At 35.7% G+C, this 17056-nt stretch overlaps 1 protein-coding gene across 2 annotated transcripts in view; it reads left to right on the forward strand.

Moving 5' to 3' along the window:
* Nucleotides 1-16294, forward strand: part of LOC145678722 (uncharacterized) — a 56357-nt gene extending 40063 nt beyond the window's left edge. For both annotated transcript variants that reach the window (XM_081749160.1, XM_081749159.1), the window contains exon 3: nt 15184-16294. In XM_081749160.1, coding sequence (XP_081605286.1) covers nt 15184-15562 — 379 coding nt within the window. In that variant the 3' untranslated portion in view covers nt 15563-16294. The remainder of the gene's footprint in view (nt 1-15183) is intronic.
* Nucleotides 16295-17056: the final 762 nt, after the last annotated feature.

Genomic DNA, 17056 nt, shown 5'->3' on the forward strand with positions numbered 1-17056 from the left:
AATAGAATATAGTACTATATGTCTAACAATGTTTGCTGGAGATATAGAGTCGGCAGCTTTCATTGTTCTAAAGATGCGGAGCTTTTTGGTGCTCTGACGCTAAAATACAGAGGACAATATGTGCAATTTTAGATTTTTTTCCAACTATTTCACGTCTCTTGCAAGTTAGGCATCCAAGTAACCGATTTTTGAAAACGAGCCTAGACTAGCGCATGAAGTCTCCTTGTTTCGTTCAAAATTTCGAGTAAGCTACTGTTCCGAGATGGGAACACACCCTAACATAAATTATCTCCTAACATAAGAAAGGCTTCTTGGAAAATATAGAAATTAAGATTCGTTTCTTTTTTCCTTTTCTGTATTTTTACGTGTGTAAATTGATCGAAATAAAAGCCTATTTCGAAGTAATTCCTTGTTGCTTATCCGGCACTGAGGAGGGGGGGGGGGTGACTTAACATCAAAACAGCCAAGATTTGATATTTCTTCATGTCCTCTCCAAGCAGAAGGAATTATGAGAAAACAGATGAATTTTAACTATAAATCAGAATTACAGATGTGTTCGCATGTATAAAAATAACCGTAGTAATGTAGATTCATAAATATCATGTTTAGTTTACAGCACGTGTTTCTAAGTGCGTTTAAACACACGAAACTGTATAACTGTATAACGAATGTGTATATTGAAAGTCAGTTGCGTGTTTGTATATAGTTAGTCAGGATGTTTTAAGAACAAGGGTCTCCACTCGGCAAACAAGGGGGCAAAGAACAGTGTTTTCTGCTTTGTTACATTTCTGGAAAGTACATTGAATTTGACATGTTTGGTGTCAGAATAAATGTGCAAGTGTCTTGTTCCAGGAAATGTAATTAACATTCAACTTAAGACAAGTTTAACTAAATAATTAACAATTAACCCGGACACTTTGTCGCCAGAAAACAGCGTCGGTCGTCACTTCACCCCTCCTTAAAGGAAGAAACAAACGGTAAGCGAGTCTGTGACAAAAAAAACCGCAAGAAGCTATACACAAATGTTTGGTAGAGAAGTCAGAAGACACGTGGTGCTCAGGTTTGGCGTTGGCCGGATGAACTGCAGTGTGACCGTGTGGAGAACAATCTCTAATACAACAGACATCAGAGTTCGGTCTCTGGTTTGTCTTAGTTAAAGGCAAGATTACCTGTTTACAACTTAGCCCCACTTAAGATAAGAAAGAACAATACCAAACACATTAATACTAGAAAAATAAAGTTGAAGCTCTTTCTCTAAAAACACTTTTATCAGATAGGGAGTGGGGAAAAGTGGTAAATGAATGAATGTGGTTTAATAGGAGCGTCTCGGCAGTGAGTGTGTTTGTCCCCGTCCCAGTAAGACCAATGGCCGACACACTGCATATCAAAATTTCATAATAGAACTTCTTAAAGAAATTTATTTCAAATCAGAGTACTACAATAAAATACATTAAAAACAGACAGAAACTATAAAAAATGAAATAAAGATCATGAAAAGACTAAGAGAACAAAATACAAAATATAATAAGAAAATAATTTTAAGAAATGGCAGGGTTGGGTAGCTTAATTTTTTTTTTTTTTTTTTTTTTTTTTATACAACAACAAGAAGAAGAAGAAAACTAAATCATGTGAACTTCATATTGACGTTTCCGCATATCAAACCATCTGAATTAGTTTTCTCTCCGAATACCACTCATTCTGGCTTTGGAAGTTCTTGTATACAATAAAAGACAAGTTCTGACCGAAGCATGTATAATCTAATACAGCCATGTGCAACAGCCGGCCCGCGTAACCCTGTCTTGCGGTCCGCTGGTCAATTATTGAAAACGATAATTATTATAACTTGTTTTTAGCAAAATTTGTTAAGAATGACTTAGAAATTTTCCATCGATCATGCAGTGAAAACTTGGCAGCGCCGTGAAGACAAACACTTGACAACCGCGGGTAGTTCGAGCACAATTTCCCTCGATATAAGGATTGCTAGGTGTAAAGACAAAATCTTGAGTTGACAACACCGACCTGGAGCTCGGCTAATTAGAAAGATAATGGTTCATGGCCATGGCAGTTGCGATTCTTTTGTTCTCGCATGGATATATATGTATTTGTATATCAGTGTTTCTTCTAGGCCTGTTTTTGGGGGGACACTGTCCCCCGGAGCTCTGAGAGTGCCCCTTCCCGGAGCAGACCAAAATAATACGTCTATAATATAATAATAAATAGAATAGTATCAGTAGTGCCCCCCGGGATACTAAGTGTGCCCACCCCGGAACATTGTTTCTGAATGAAACACTGATTTGCATAATCTTAACTACTTACTTGTGTGTGCGGCAGTGTTGGATAACTGTAGGGGCTGTAACAAAAATAAAGGAATTATTAGTTGAAAGAAAACTGATATCAGTAATTGGTGTTTTTTCCATTGTATTTTACATCAGGAGAATCTTTGTGCCAACATGTTGAAATTTGCCTATGGTTTCTTGTACGAAATACATAAAGTCGAAAGGCCTCAATCACCGCCAATTTAAAAGCCTTTCTAGACGAACTGGAAACGGGGAATGAAAATTGATTCACTATTCTGAAGTACGTTGATTGAACGAGGGAAAGATGCTACAGCGTTTCTATAATCTGATGAAAGAGGTGGCACTTTTCTTGGACATGAAAAGAAAACGTATGTCCCAGTTAAACAATGAAAAGTGGTTGTGTGACCTTGCATTCCGTGTGGATATTAACTATCACTTGACTCATGAACTTTTCGGACATGTCAAATCCTTTCAAAGGAAGCGAAAACTGTTTGAAAATCAAATGTGGAATGTAAGTGCTTTCCACTTTCCAACCCTGTTACAGCGTGATAAATCATTCTGTAACTTCCCTTTCTACGCAATCACATTGGCAGATTTGTTTGAAGAATTTAATGTCCGATTTAGAGACTTCAGTAAGGAGGATGTTAAATTCGGTATTTTCTCATCACCATTAAGCATTGACTTGTAACAATTTGCAGATGAAGATAATTGAATTTCAGAAGGATGTTGCTTTGAAAAGGGTATTTCAGGACACCTACTGCCAAGATTTTTGTTACAAATACTTTCTATTTAACAAATACCCCAACTTAGCTCTTTTCGACATGACGACCATGACATTGTTTGGCAACACATACCTATGTGAGCAACTTTCCTCGCGCATGAAGCGGCTCAAGTTCAAGAGGAGATCAACGATAACAGACGTCCATCTTGAAAACTGTCTCCATGTTGGAACATCCAGTTTATTCTTAACACTGAGAGATTAATTCATGGCATGAGGAGTCAAATTTCCCACTAAAATTGTTAGCAAACACAATATTCTGCTCCTCTTTAGTGGGTAAATACTTTGGTTACCATTATAACAGTTGTTTTATGTTATTATGTAAATTACGATGAACATGTTCCATCATTGAATGCAATATTATTAAATTGTCATAATAATAATATACCAACAGTATGGTCCGCGACACCAATTAGTGCTCTGTGATTGGCCCAGCCACTGTTCTAAGTTGCAAACCCCTGATCTAATAAATAATAGCGTCACAGTTTCGACAAAATATTTTTGCCTTCATCAGAAACTTTGTTATACATTATACATCATTATACAATCAGACACTCATCAGATAATGTCTGATGAAGGAAGAGATATTTTGCCGAAACTCTAACGCTATTATTTATTAGATTATGTATACTTTGGTTAAAATTTGTCTTTTATTGTGTAGTTTTATATCCTTTTCACCTTTTAATCAAGGCGTCCCATATTCAGTTCACGGTCGAACCACAACCCTTCTTTTAAGTGTAAACCAAGTAGCGGTTCGGCTGTTGCTTTAAGCGTAAAATATTCTCCTTGATAACTTCGGTGTTATATAGGATGTTAAGCTTATACATTCGAGACAAATCCAAATTGTATATTTCTGCTTGCCTGAATGCTTTTTTAAAGAAGCCAAGGTTGCTTAACAATATTGATAGCAGGGCTCATAGCGAGTCACTTTTTTAACTAAAAGTTATTTTTCAAGTCTTTCACTAAAAGTTACTTTAAGTTTGTCTCTAAAAGTTACTTTTTTGGAGGGTAAATTCATTTTTCATCTGATTTGTTTTGCATTGTCAGGTTTCTAAGAAAAATATAAAAATAAATGGAAAAGGCAGAAATTTGTTACTTATTACTCTTCTGAAAACTTCAGTACTTGCTGCCTTGTGAACCAAGTCAGGTTTATTCCCACTGTAGCCTTTATTCTTTCTAAAGCACAGTGGGTGGGTGGTGGGTGCTTAAGCTCTCAAGGTGGGTTTGAGAGCCCTTTCTTCTATTGTAATAGTCGTTTAGTTTTTTCTCGTAATAGTTAACGCTCCGTTCCACGTTTGTGTGTGTGTTTGTTCGGTTCATCATGTTAGTCTTGTATTATGCTTCTTGTATGATGTTCTTAGAGTAAGTGTTGAATTTGAATATTTCAAAACATTCTGTTATGCATTTCTGTAGTTTAACTATTGATTTCTACAAAAATCTATATTACAACTTCTGCGTACTCTCGCCTATTTATAGGAGTGTAAATGGATTTTGACAATAACCAAATAGAGCGCTACCTTGACATTGTAAACTCATGCCCTGGCATATGTTGTTCAAATCTAAACATGTTCGTCAAGCGTTAGCAGGATATATTGTCTGGTGTACTCCACTCACCAATGTCACCCATTAGCCTGGACAGTGTTAAATCAGACCTGTTTTCCGTTAGCCTATTATTTTTGTTCACGTATTCGTAGTGTACCGAGACCAATTTGGCCTCCCATAGTGCATACATCCATTATCTTGGTCTCTGATGCCACTCCAAACTCCATAATGGTGGTTCCTGATGATGGCACTATTTTAGTTTAAGTGCAATTTCAAAAATCTTACCCCATTTTTATTATGGAATACTTAGTAGTAGCCATTGCTATTGTTTTTTATTATCCTAGTTTTGTTCATGCGTATTGTGTTAATCAACCAGTTGTTTACTGCCTTAACCGAAATATCTGTAGAATTCCAGTGTTATTGTTTGTTGCTTATCTTTTCTATAAATTGTACTTATATATTTCATGTTTCTACTTTGCAAAATAAAGCTGATGTGCTCTCACGCACTAGCGACGCGATCCTTTCCTACTCTGAACCAATCACGGTTTGCCACCTAGATCACAGGTCTATAAAAATCGGGGATCGGGTTAGAGGGAAGATAGTTGAGACTGGTTGAGGGTGTGGTGAATTTCGGTGTTGCGCGCGGCGGGGAACCTTGATTAATGTCTGTAAGATTTCGGCCTTGTCTTCCCTCACCCTACAGCAGTTGGGTGGTTTCAGGTTTGACTGTAGCCGATGTCAGTGTACTAGTGATACTGATTGTTAACAGTGGGCAAGTGCCATTTTAGAAGTGAATGGTTTTCCATAACGGACTCAAATGGCAATGTAATCTCAAAACGGTCAAGGAAATATAGTGAGAACGAAGCCTTCTGTCAAGTTTGCGAAGTATGTTAAAACATTACTTATTTCAGCTATGATCCAGCCGGCCCTATTTGGGTTGGAAAGAAAAAAATGTAAAATTCAATTTATGCTAAAGTTTGGCATCAAGGTTTTTGATGAGATTCTGTTCACTTTTTGGTCACTTTTTCATGTGCTTTTGGTCAGTTTTCAACTATTTAGAAGAAACTAGACCACTATGAGCCCTGTGATGGAAATTGACAAAATTTATCGACAGCGTAAAACATTAGCTTGGATTGTACTGTCAGTTTTAATTTTATTGAATGATGTCTACATACTAAATTTGTAATTTAATACCTCAGTTTTAGCCTACTGATGATACGTTGACCGTAAAATTTTACATGCAAAGAATAACGGGATTTTCCCGTTAATGCTCTGCATTTAAAGTAATAACAGGATTTTCCCGGTGGCTAAGGCAAGTTTCCCGATTTAAAAATTCACCTACTGGACCACCCAACTTTATAATGAAAGGGGACAATACCGATTTCCGAATAAGCGAATATACTATTGGTGTTGGAGTGAAGTGGGAGAAACTTCCATTCTACTTTTCCAAGTCCAAATGGAGGACAATTTCTTTCGAATGTAAGCCGAGAAACAGTTTGGATTCAGCTTTAAGCTTATGTGACCCCTTCCAGCATAACCCGGTTGTTGCATAACACCACCAAGGCGAAACAAATTTATTTCTGTCCATATGCAATATAAATACATAGAGCAAATTATGTAAACAAACAAACAAACAAAAAATGGTTTAAACCAAAAAAAAGTTTTTGCCAACCCTGAAAAATAGTATTAATAACACATAAAATCTAACAAGAAAACTTCAGAGTGCGTTCGTAAGCTATTCTAGTTCCACGAATAAAATAGAATGTGATCACTAAAGACTATATTATCTCGTAAAACCTAAGGTTCTCAGACATATCTAAGCGCGAGGTGTGGGCATTCACAAGAATGTGCCGAATACTCAGTGGGACGATACAGTCTTTACAATACGGATAGTTAGCGCCATGCATTAAATAAAAATGTGTTGGATGAGTGTGTCCAATACGCAAGCGAGCTAGAATCACGTCATCTCGGTGGCTAGTACGCGACGACACCTGCCAGTTTTCTGGTTCCAAGCTGCTTATTAATCAGAACGCATTCGTTGGACGAAATTGCTACGGATATCCATGTACTGGAGAGAGTGCTTCAGTGCAGCATCTGCCAATGCGGCGTTCGTGGCTGCTATGTTGGAGTGCTCGTTTCCTCTAATGCCGACATGTCCCAGTACACATCAGACGACGACGACACAACCCTGTATATGTAGCAGATGGTATCTCAGATGGAATGTCTTACACGAAGGCGTGTTTGCTAAGGACATTTTGAAGGCTTTTACTAACGCTTTGTGAGTTAGTGCAGATAAGCACACGAAGTACCGAAAGATCAAGCGCATGCTCGAAGGCAAGCGGAACTGCTGTTACTTGATCAGTAAATAGTGAACATTAGCAGTGCAGACTAAATTCTGAGCTGTGCTCATCCGAGACGAAGTCACGCCCAACAAAACTCTTTCTTTTTGAACTGTGTCATACTTTTAGAACCCTATACAGCACAAATATTGGGCTACTGTTCAAGTAACGATCCAAACTCTTGAGTATTTGTATGCTGCTTTGTGTGTAACAGCAATTGAGCATTCGCAGAGTCAACCACCATGGTGGAAGAGCACAGACAGGTGCGAACAAAGATATGACCATACAGGTTCGTCTGCACTGATACACTCGTAAGCACGAACATGCCATGGGCGTCTGGCGTGAGGGCGTGCTGTATAGCGCTCGTAAATCTGGCCACCATCCTAACGAAAGCAACAAAGGTAATCAGAAATACAACGCAAGCAGCTGTATAGTTAAGAAGTCTCTCGCGATGATAGGCTAGCAATGGCTCGTTTGATTCATCATCATAAAGACTAGTTACAGAGCTAGTACGAAAAGCATCAGTGGCTAGCCAAAGTCCCAGGTGATGTGCAGTATCAGGTTGCTACAGCAGAGATCGACAGGCTAATGAATAAGTAATACAACCAAACTAACTACCGAATTGACCATGATCTAATGATAGCAGAACTTATACGATCAGCGCCCTAGGTGCGATAGGGAGAAGGCTTCTTGAATCTGGCTTTCAAGAGTAACAAAATTGTAGTCATGTGTTCGAACAACTTACAGAGAACTCGTAGCTGGTGGCATTCGTTGCGACTTCTGGAAGATTGGAAGGACCAGAGCCTAGTGCCGTTGAGAAGGAAGGGTCTCGTTTTCCTAGATGCGATTGAACAGCTGCAATAATGTGAGCTGACTATCGCGAGAGACATTGTTTTATATATCGTAAGATATACGATCATATCTGGCGATTTACTGAAGGCAGAGTCGAATTAAAGAGCCGTGAAAAGTACGTTGGAATACACCGAACTAGAGCTGTGGATATTATATAGTTTCTCTCGATACGAGTATGAAGCCATTTTATAATTTTTGAATGTCCTTAATTTGATCGGCTGTACAGGGGTTAACTTTGTTTATAACAGAAGGGCACTTAATACTACAGGGACGGTTAGATTCAGTATTATTTTCTTAAATTGAAAGATATCGGACTATATGAATCATAAACTTGTCTTTTCCACATTCTCTACACTGATTGAATTTTCGTCTCGATCACATCAGATTTGAGCTTTTTTTAAGAGTTTTTTTTTTTTTTCATTCGCTCAGTCGCGTTACTCTTAGTCGGTTACCTAGAGCATTCGAAAACCGACGAGTTATCATTGCGAATGATTTCTATAGTAGTTTTGTTTTTTTTTCTTTATTTCCATAAGTGAAAAAAGAAAAAAATAGGAAAATTTGGGAGGGAAAGGATAGGGAAGGAAGAGACCAAAAAAAGGGAAAATTTACAAAACGAAAAACAAACAAAAAAAAAAAAAAAACTAAGAATTTAACAAATAAGTTTGAATCTAGATTGCTTGTTTTTTGTGTATTTCTGTGTGTGTGTTTGGTATCTGTGTTCTCTGCGTATTTATGTTTTTACCTATTGGCTGCTTCTTCTTTTTACCTTAGGCTTCTTCTTGTTTCTTGCAGGTTTTCCCTGTATGATTAGGTTTTTTCACCCATATGTTTTATATATATATATATATATATATATTTAAATATATTTCTTTGGTATTCACCTATTTCTTTCACTGCACTAATGGTTTTCACCTGTGTTTCCACACTAACACTTGTGCACCAAAACTAATATTCTTAACACTACACTACACTACACTGTATGCTTTTGCTGTCACTAACACTAATAATCACTGACACTTATTTTTCACCTATATGAATTTCTATTTATATATACTCGTATATATATATTTAACTTCACCTTGCACCACATGAATTTCTGGCTTAATTTAAGCTTTTAGTTTTTCAGCCTGTATGTTTTTCCATTTATTGTCTACTTTCTCTCTTCCACATACTAAAAATTTATCTTTTCATTTGACTCTAATACTGTATTCATTATGTATTTATTTCTTTTAACCGCTCATTTTGCGTTCCTTGGTATCTTGGCTGGTTCTTATAGACTGGGTCCGGGGTCCACTCGGAGCACTTAGTGTGGACCCCGGTCCGTTGTATCCCAGTGCTATCCTCACCAACTTCACCTGGCGCCCGAAACGGTAAATGCGGTGTTTTCCATTTTGTCCTTTCTTGCCATTACCCTATTCCCTCCCGTGAACCCACCACCACTCTCCGCTTCACGCACTCTTTTTCACACACTCTTGCACCGGAATTCCTCTTCCAGTCCCTTGGCTGGAGGTGCATACATTCATTCAATTTGTTCCCGGTGGGAGACACGGATTTCCTGTGTTTCCTCTCCTGGAGTCTTTTCTCCGGTCCAGGAACAAGTCTCACATTCGTTCATTTTCTTTCATCCATCACTTTAATTCTCTCCATTGTTTAAATTTCTTCTGTACATATTTCTTCTTATATCCGAGTATTCATTAGTTATTTTTTTCAATTTCTCACAATCTTCCTTACTAGTTAATATTTCTTGTAAAGTCTTGTTTCGAATATCCCTTCTTAGTATCACGTCATCTTCCATTGTTGGGCACCACATAATGTGGTGTTCTGGTGTGCCAATTTCTCCACATTCACAGCTTGGTGTTCGTTTGGATTTTATTTTATACAAGTAATCTTCATACGGTCCATGTCCTGTTAGGAAATGAATTATTCCGTAAGTGGGATTTAAATGTTTTATTTGTAGTCTATCTTTTATGTTTGGAAATATCTGATGTACTCTGTGAGCTCCTTCATACCGTTGCCAATCTTCATTCCAAATTGCTATCATATGATCTTCAATTTCTTTTTCGGTATTTAGTTCTTTATCAAATGTATTCCTGATTTTGTCTAGATTTCCTTTTCTTAACCAATAGTTCGCTGCCCTCTGCAGAGCTACAATATTCATGGGTTTTACTCCTAATATTATACTTAATGAGCTATGTGATGTTGATGAAAAAGCTCCACTTAATCTTATGAGTATGTTTCTTTGTGGTCTATTTAATCTATTCTTATATGTTTTATTTTCTAATGTTCTCCCAATCCAAACACTTGATGCATATGTTATTGCAGCTGCTAAAATGGTTTCTTGGTACAAATTTATTATTTTCAATGGTAGTTTGTATTTGTTTCTAGCTATCGTAATTAATTTATTTGCTATGCTGTTCCCTCTAGTTGTTATATATTTAAAATGTGCATCAAAATTTAGTTTTTCATCTAATATTATTCCCAGATATCTTATCTTTTGTTCTCTTTTTATGTTTATATTATTTAGCTTTATTATTGGGTTTCGTTGTAACTTTGTTCCAAAAATTAGGTATTTAGTTTTGCTCGTTGATAGTTTTAGTTTACTATCTTTGCTCCACTTGTCTAATTGTTCTATTATTTTCGCAGTTCTAAATTCTAATTCTCTTCTGCTATTTCCACTTGCTGTTATTGCAATATCGTCGGCAAATGCAACAACTATGTCCACTTCCTGCATCTTGTTTAATACTTCCAAGCATGGTTGTAGCTCAATGTCCCATAAAGTTGGTCCCAGGATAGAACCTTGTGGGCAACCTTTCTCGGTCTCAATTTCTATGTCTCCTTCTTCGTTCGGTATTATGATTTTCCTGTTTAATAAGTAATTTCTTATTAAGTTTATTATGTATTTAGGCAAATTTAATTTTCTGATATTTTCTAGAAGAGAGGGAAACCAAAGATTGTCAAAAGCTCCTTCAATATCTATAAAGAGTGCTAAGACATATTTTCGTTCGTACCTTTTTTCCTTTATATTATCTACTAATCTATTTATGGCGTCTTCTGTTGATTTTCCAGTTCTAAAACCATATTGTAATTGATCATCCTTAACGTCTCTATATTTTTGTAACCTGTTTAGGATTATTCTTTCAAAAATTTTGGAAATGTTTTTAAGCAAGCAAATGGGTCTATAAGATCCAACTTCTGAGGCGTCCTTTTCTGGTCCTTTAGATAGGATACTTAACTTTGAAACTTTCCAGGAATCTGGGAAAAGTTGCTTCTTAAGTAAGCAGTTAAATAGTCTAGCTAGATATGGTGTCCAAATATCTTTTGCCTTTTTGTATATTTCATTCTTTAGTCCATCTATTCCTGGTGCTTTTTTGTTTTTAATTTTCTTCATTATCTTTTCCATCTCCTCATTTGTTACCAGATCTTCTTCGGGTACAGTATCAATGGTTTCCTCCATCATTTTGTTTCTTAACTCGATGTTACTTTCCGTATCTGTCTCCTTTATATCCTTTGGGAAGAACTTATTTGCTAATGCCGTTAATGTTTCCTCTCTGTTCGTAGTTAGCATTCCATCAGGTTTTTTTACTGTGCTCAATATTAGAGGGTTGACTTTTTGTGTAATTAGTTTGTAGGGTGTTCCCCATGGATCTGATTCTATATTCTTTTTTAGGAATAAATCCCAACTTTTCTTTTTTGCCTCTAATAGTTCTTCTTTGTATTCCCTTTTAGCAATTCTGTATTTTTCCAGTCTCCTTTCCTTCAGAATGGGATGAAGTGTTGATTGGTAGCTTTTTCTTGCTGATGTTGCTATTCGTTTCAACCTCTGGAGTTTGGGGTTCCAAAAGTCTTCGTATTTCTTAATTTCCTTATTTGTTGGGGTAGCATCTTTTAGTGCTTCTTTGGTTACTAACTCTATTTCCTGTATTATTTGTGTAATATTACTATCTTCTTCTATTTGTGGTAACTTTAAATTATCTTTAAACTTATTCCAGTTTGTTTTCTTTATATTATATGTCTCTGCTACTTTGGTTGTTTGGTTTGCCTGAATCTCTATGGTTATAATTTCGTGATCACTTAGCGTGTTACTGTCTCCCAGATGCCAATTTTTTACTCTGTTTGCTAACTCTGTGGTTGCACATGATACATCTATGTGTGATTTTCCTCTGTTTCCTATAAAGGTTGGTCTATTTCCCACGTTTAAGATTTGCAGTCCATTTTGAATAATTAAATCTTCTACTAAGTCACCCTTGTCATCGTTTTCTTGTGCTCCCCACATTGTCGACTTTGCATTTGTGTCTGCCAACAGCAGAATACTATTATTACCTCTTTGTCTTATTATGTCCTGTATTTTGTTTACAAAATCTTGAGTTGGTAGGCGGTATTGAAAGTACGCATTAATTATCCAAAATTTAATTTTTTTCCATTTAATTTCCACTGTTGTTATCCAATTATCTGCATACTGAGTTAGCTTCAGTATTTCAATTTCCTTATTCATGATTACAGTCACAGCTTTTGGCTCGTCTCCTCCATAGATGATCCTACTTCCCACAGGAAAGGTTGTTAATTTGCTATTTAGAAGATATGGCTCCTGTATTGCCACAATATCTATTCTTTTCATTTCCGCTAATCTCCTTAATTCCATTGTTGCCACCTTGCTTCCCTGTGCGTTATTTTGCATTATTTTTATTGTGGGATAGTTTTCATCCATATCTCGTAAAAACGTAAGCATCCGCACCTGATTTCGTAGGATCATAATATACTCTACCGTGTGCTCTAACTAGTTGTTTATAAACATTTTCTAAGGACCAGTATATTCCTCGTCTTTCAAAAACTTGATCCACCAGATCTAGAAGTTCAAATCCATTTGCTGGTAAATTATAGATTCTTAGCTCAATTCTATCTGTCTCTTCCAGGGTTGGATAAGTTATTGATCTACCATTTACATGCAAATCTCTTACTATTTGCCTCAGTGCTGTAGCCAATATTTGTTTTTCTTCTAGTTTTGCTAGTCTATATGTCTGATTTATTTCTTCATATAGCTCTTGATTTGTTCCTTGCATTTTACTTTTATTTTCGTCTTCTAGCTTTTCTACAGTGTCTTCGCTTCCACACATTGTACTAGATATTGTGTTCTCTTGTATTTGCTCCTTTCTTTCTTCCTGTACTGGGAAGAGATATTTTTCTTCTCCATGTACAAAGGAAGTATAAATATTTGGTACCTCTTCCATGCACTTATAATCTTCTTCTTTAAAAGTCTTTTTACTGTTCCTTTTCCTGTTTTCTAGCAGTGTTGCTAGTTCACCCTTTTTTGTAATACTATCATTAATTTTTCTCCTATTTGGTTCAATTTGGATTTTGGAGTCTTCTATATTTTTCCTTGTTTCTCTGTGTATAAATCTGTGCATTTCAGTTTGTGTTATCGAGTTTATTTTGATGTTTTTCTCTATTTCTATATTTATAATTTCCGTTTGCGTCGCTTGATCGGATTTAAGTATTTGTTGTTTGTGTTAGAGGGTTTAAGAGGGTTTCTAGAATCGAAGTAAATGTTATCCGTATGGGTTTATTTATTTTTTATTCATTTGTAAAACTTAGAAATGAAAAGAGTGGATGGTCGCCACAGCACCGCACCGAGGCATTTATGGAAATAAGTAACGCTAGTCCCCTAACAATCCCATAGACACACTTTCACCGGAGGCACATGGAGCCAACGTGGTCAAGATGAAAAAGAGAGGAGCACCAAACCACCATTCCTGTCGACAAAACATGGCCCAGAGTGTGGGTAAGAAAGAAAAGAAAAATAGCTGAGACGCGTCCAGGTGGGCGACATGTGTGCGATTACATTTTCTCTAGTATTTTTCATTTATATCCAGTAAACTGTTTTTACACAGTAAAATGAAGTTCAAGGCCTATGGAGGATTTAGTGTTTTTTTTTTTTTTTTTTTTTTTTTAATATTGAATATATATATAGACAGACGCGGATCCAAGGGGAGGGTTATAGGGGCTATAGCTCCACGCTTGACGCTCAGGCACACACTGGATAAAATGGGCTTCAATATTACTTTCTTTACACAGCCTCTCCCTTGATTGTATCCTAGATCTGCAGCTGTGTATATACAGTATATGGCTAGTTCACAAATAAACCTTCTGAAGTACATTATCCAAGAAAAACGTTGTGAGTGTGAAAATGAGAATGGAGTAAGTTTATACAAATGATGAAAGGAATGCAAGAGAGAAGAAATCTTTCTTTGGTTGTGGTTATTAAATAAAAAAAATACAACGTATGCTTTGACACACAGAAAATCACCTCACGAAGCGTTCAGCGTTTCAACTAATGAGCTTCATCCCAAATAATAGGACTGATTGAAATTTTGAATTTGTGCATCCGCCAGGAAAGAAGTTACATTTGATCACATCTTTCAACTGTATGGTGCCATTCCTGGTGAACACCAGATTAAGACACTTCAACCAGTAAAGTTACTAGATTTCTAAAACCAAAAAGACACTAAAATGTTCCACGATTGCGTTTATTTATTTACAGTAACCTTATCGCATACGAACTACATAAAGGGTCCTCTTTTTAAGAATAGCAAAGGTAATATAAGAAGAAATTTGTATCTACTTGTGACTCACCAAAAGAAAACCGGTTTAATGGTTCTTCTTATTTCTGAGCTGTTATTTTATTTTATGTTATTTATTTATTGATTTTTTTTTTATTAAAGCATTGTCACTTGAAAACATGCTGTACATTGTAACAGCAAACATATTTCAGATTCACTGTAATCATCTTTTATCTATAATATGTATAAATTTGAAGTTTCAATATACAAATCGAAATTGGGTGTGTTTGTAGTATTTGTTAGATATTTTACATTTTTGAAAATATTCTCTCACATTAAACACCGCAGTTGAATATGGAAAAAATGTAAGATGATATTTTATACTTTTTGAAGTTCGAAGAAAAACAGTATTTCTTAGAAATGAATATAGGTACTGTCCATCATCTGATCTAATTTGCTTTGTCTTTTTACGATTAACTCATCTTAGGTTCCTCAATTCTTAAAAGAATTATTTTTAAACCATAAAAGGAGGTGTTTTTGTCTGAAAGGTATACTGCGGAAACGCAGTATAGGGAAAATAACTGAAACAATGATTCTGGATCGTTACATGTTAAACATAATGGAACGTTTTAAAAAGTATGTTGAGAATATGGCATATGTGTGAGTAGGTTTTTGTAGTAAGATATTTTGCTGTTTGTGAGTTTTTCTATTAGTTTCAGCTATATATAGGCACCCTGTGTAGAGGTTATGAACATAATATTGGAAATTAATAATTTTGTAATGATAACAAGATTGTATACTAAATTCTTTTATTCTTGCAGGCGACATTTTGCGTTGGAACTAGCAACCAATAAATTGGTTCGTCTTATATTTAATGGACAAGTGCTACAGAGTGATAATCAAACGCTACAGCATTATGGCTTATTTGATAATTGTGTTGTTCACTGTTTGGTACATCAGCAACGAGGACAGCAAGAGCAACAAAGTTCGAATGCTGGCAACGACAATCGGGATTGGGACCTTGGCCATTTGTTGTTTGTGATATTGAGCATCATTCTAGGTGTCGCGTGGTACTGCCGATTCCAGTATTCGCAGTTATTTACTACGGCGACCACCGTGGCTTTGGTTGGTCTTTCAGGCATATTTGTTGTATCGTTGGTTGGAGTGTATTTGCCGGATCAGGATGGTGTGAGACAATGACTGTTAAAATATTATTAAAAGTTTTAATAAAAGTGTACAGTAAAAACAATCAAAAAAATTAGATAGTAATTGTTGAAAATTGTAAAATGAATTAAAAATGTGGTGTGCTTTAAATAAAATAATGAAGTGTGTCTGTTTAATTATCTTTAGTATATTTTCAAATATAAATATTGAACTTATGACAAGAAACACGCACCAGTACTTTATTAAATACTAAGACTGAACGATATTGAGTAGGAAAGAGAAAAGAAAGCTAAAACAGTATGAAATGAGCAAATAAAAAGTTATGTATTTCTTGCTACATTTGTGTATGAACTTAAAAGAACAAATACATAAGAGTGTATATATGTAATTCATTTCCATGGAATTGCCAATTTTCCGAACAAAGTAAGAAATTTACACAGAAACCTGAAAATTAGTACGATACTCAGCTGGAAAAATTAATTAAAATTTTAACAGAGTAAAATAAAAGACTGTGAAAACATAATTGATTTAAAAAAATGGTAGAAAAGAGTATTAGTACAATGCAATAAGAATTGTCTTGAGTTGTGAAATTGATATGAAATGAACATTTTTAGTTTAACCCCTCATAATTATGCCCTTAGGTTTCCCGCCGGAAATCGAACCTGGGACCACATGCACCAAATAAAAGGACACGCGCTAGCCACTAGAACAGCGAGGAAGGTTTGAGACGTGAAAATTAAAGTTGAGGATATGGGATAATTATCCCATTATTATATAAAAAAGTCAGTGTTCTTAAAGTATATAACTCAGAAAAAATCAACCAAAAATTGTTTTAATTTAACATTTTCCGTTTCTTTTATATTTCTGCAAGGAACATTACTTATCATAGGTATATCAGGATGTCTATCGGTCACGAAATCAGAAAACGGTCATGAAAGGCAAGAGAAAGTCACGAAATTTAGCTTTTAGGTCATGATTTTTATTTATTTATTTATTTATTTATTTATTTTACTTTATTTTACCGGTACAAATATAAGTACAGACGGGAAAACTTCGTTCTATAAAACGTCACAATTCACCGCCGAAAATGTCTATGGTCGGCTTCAGACGGTACCAAATCGCAAACAAAGCACATTTCTATTGTATGCATGAAAATTCAGCCTAATTCGCACCCAAATTCGCTCTTGAGAATGTTACAAAATATTATGGTTTGGTAAAAGAAAAGATCACGAAATTTCATTTTGGAATTTTAATATTAGACACCCTGTGTATGACACTTCTGCAATTATTGTTGTGGAACCACTTTGAAGTTTTTGGTATAAGTCGCCAAAAGGCCTTTGTAGAATATGTGTTTTTCTTATGGTTTAACTCGTGGAAATTGTAATTGATTAATTTAATCGCTAATCTTCAACGAACAATTACAAGCCTGACTATAGAAATGGTACAGAAACGGTTACGAACGACTATATTCTTCTTTAACTGAACCTCCCCAAGGATAGTTTAATTTGGGAAATATTTTTCTTCTACGGC

The sequence above is a fragment of the Thermobia domestica genome, chromosome 2 (assembly GCF_964235325.1).
Source record: "Thermobia domestica chromosome 2, izTheDome1.hap1.1, whole genome shotgun sequence".
Taxonomy (NCBI): Eukaryota; Metazoa; Arthropoda; class Insecta; order Zygentoma; family Lepismatidae; genus Thermobia; species Thermobia domestica.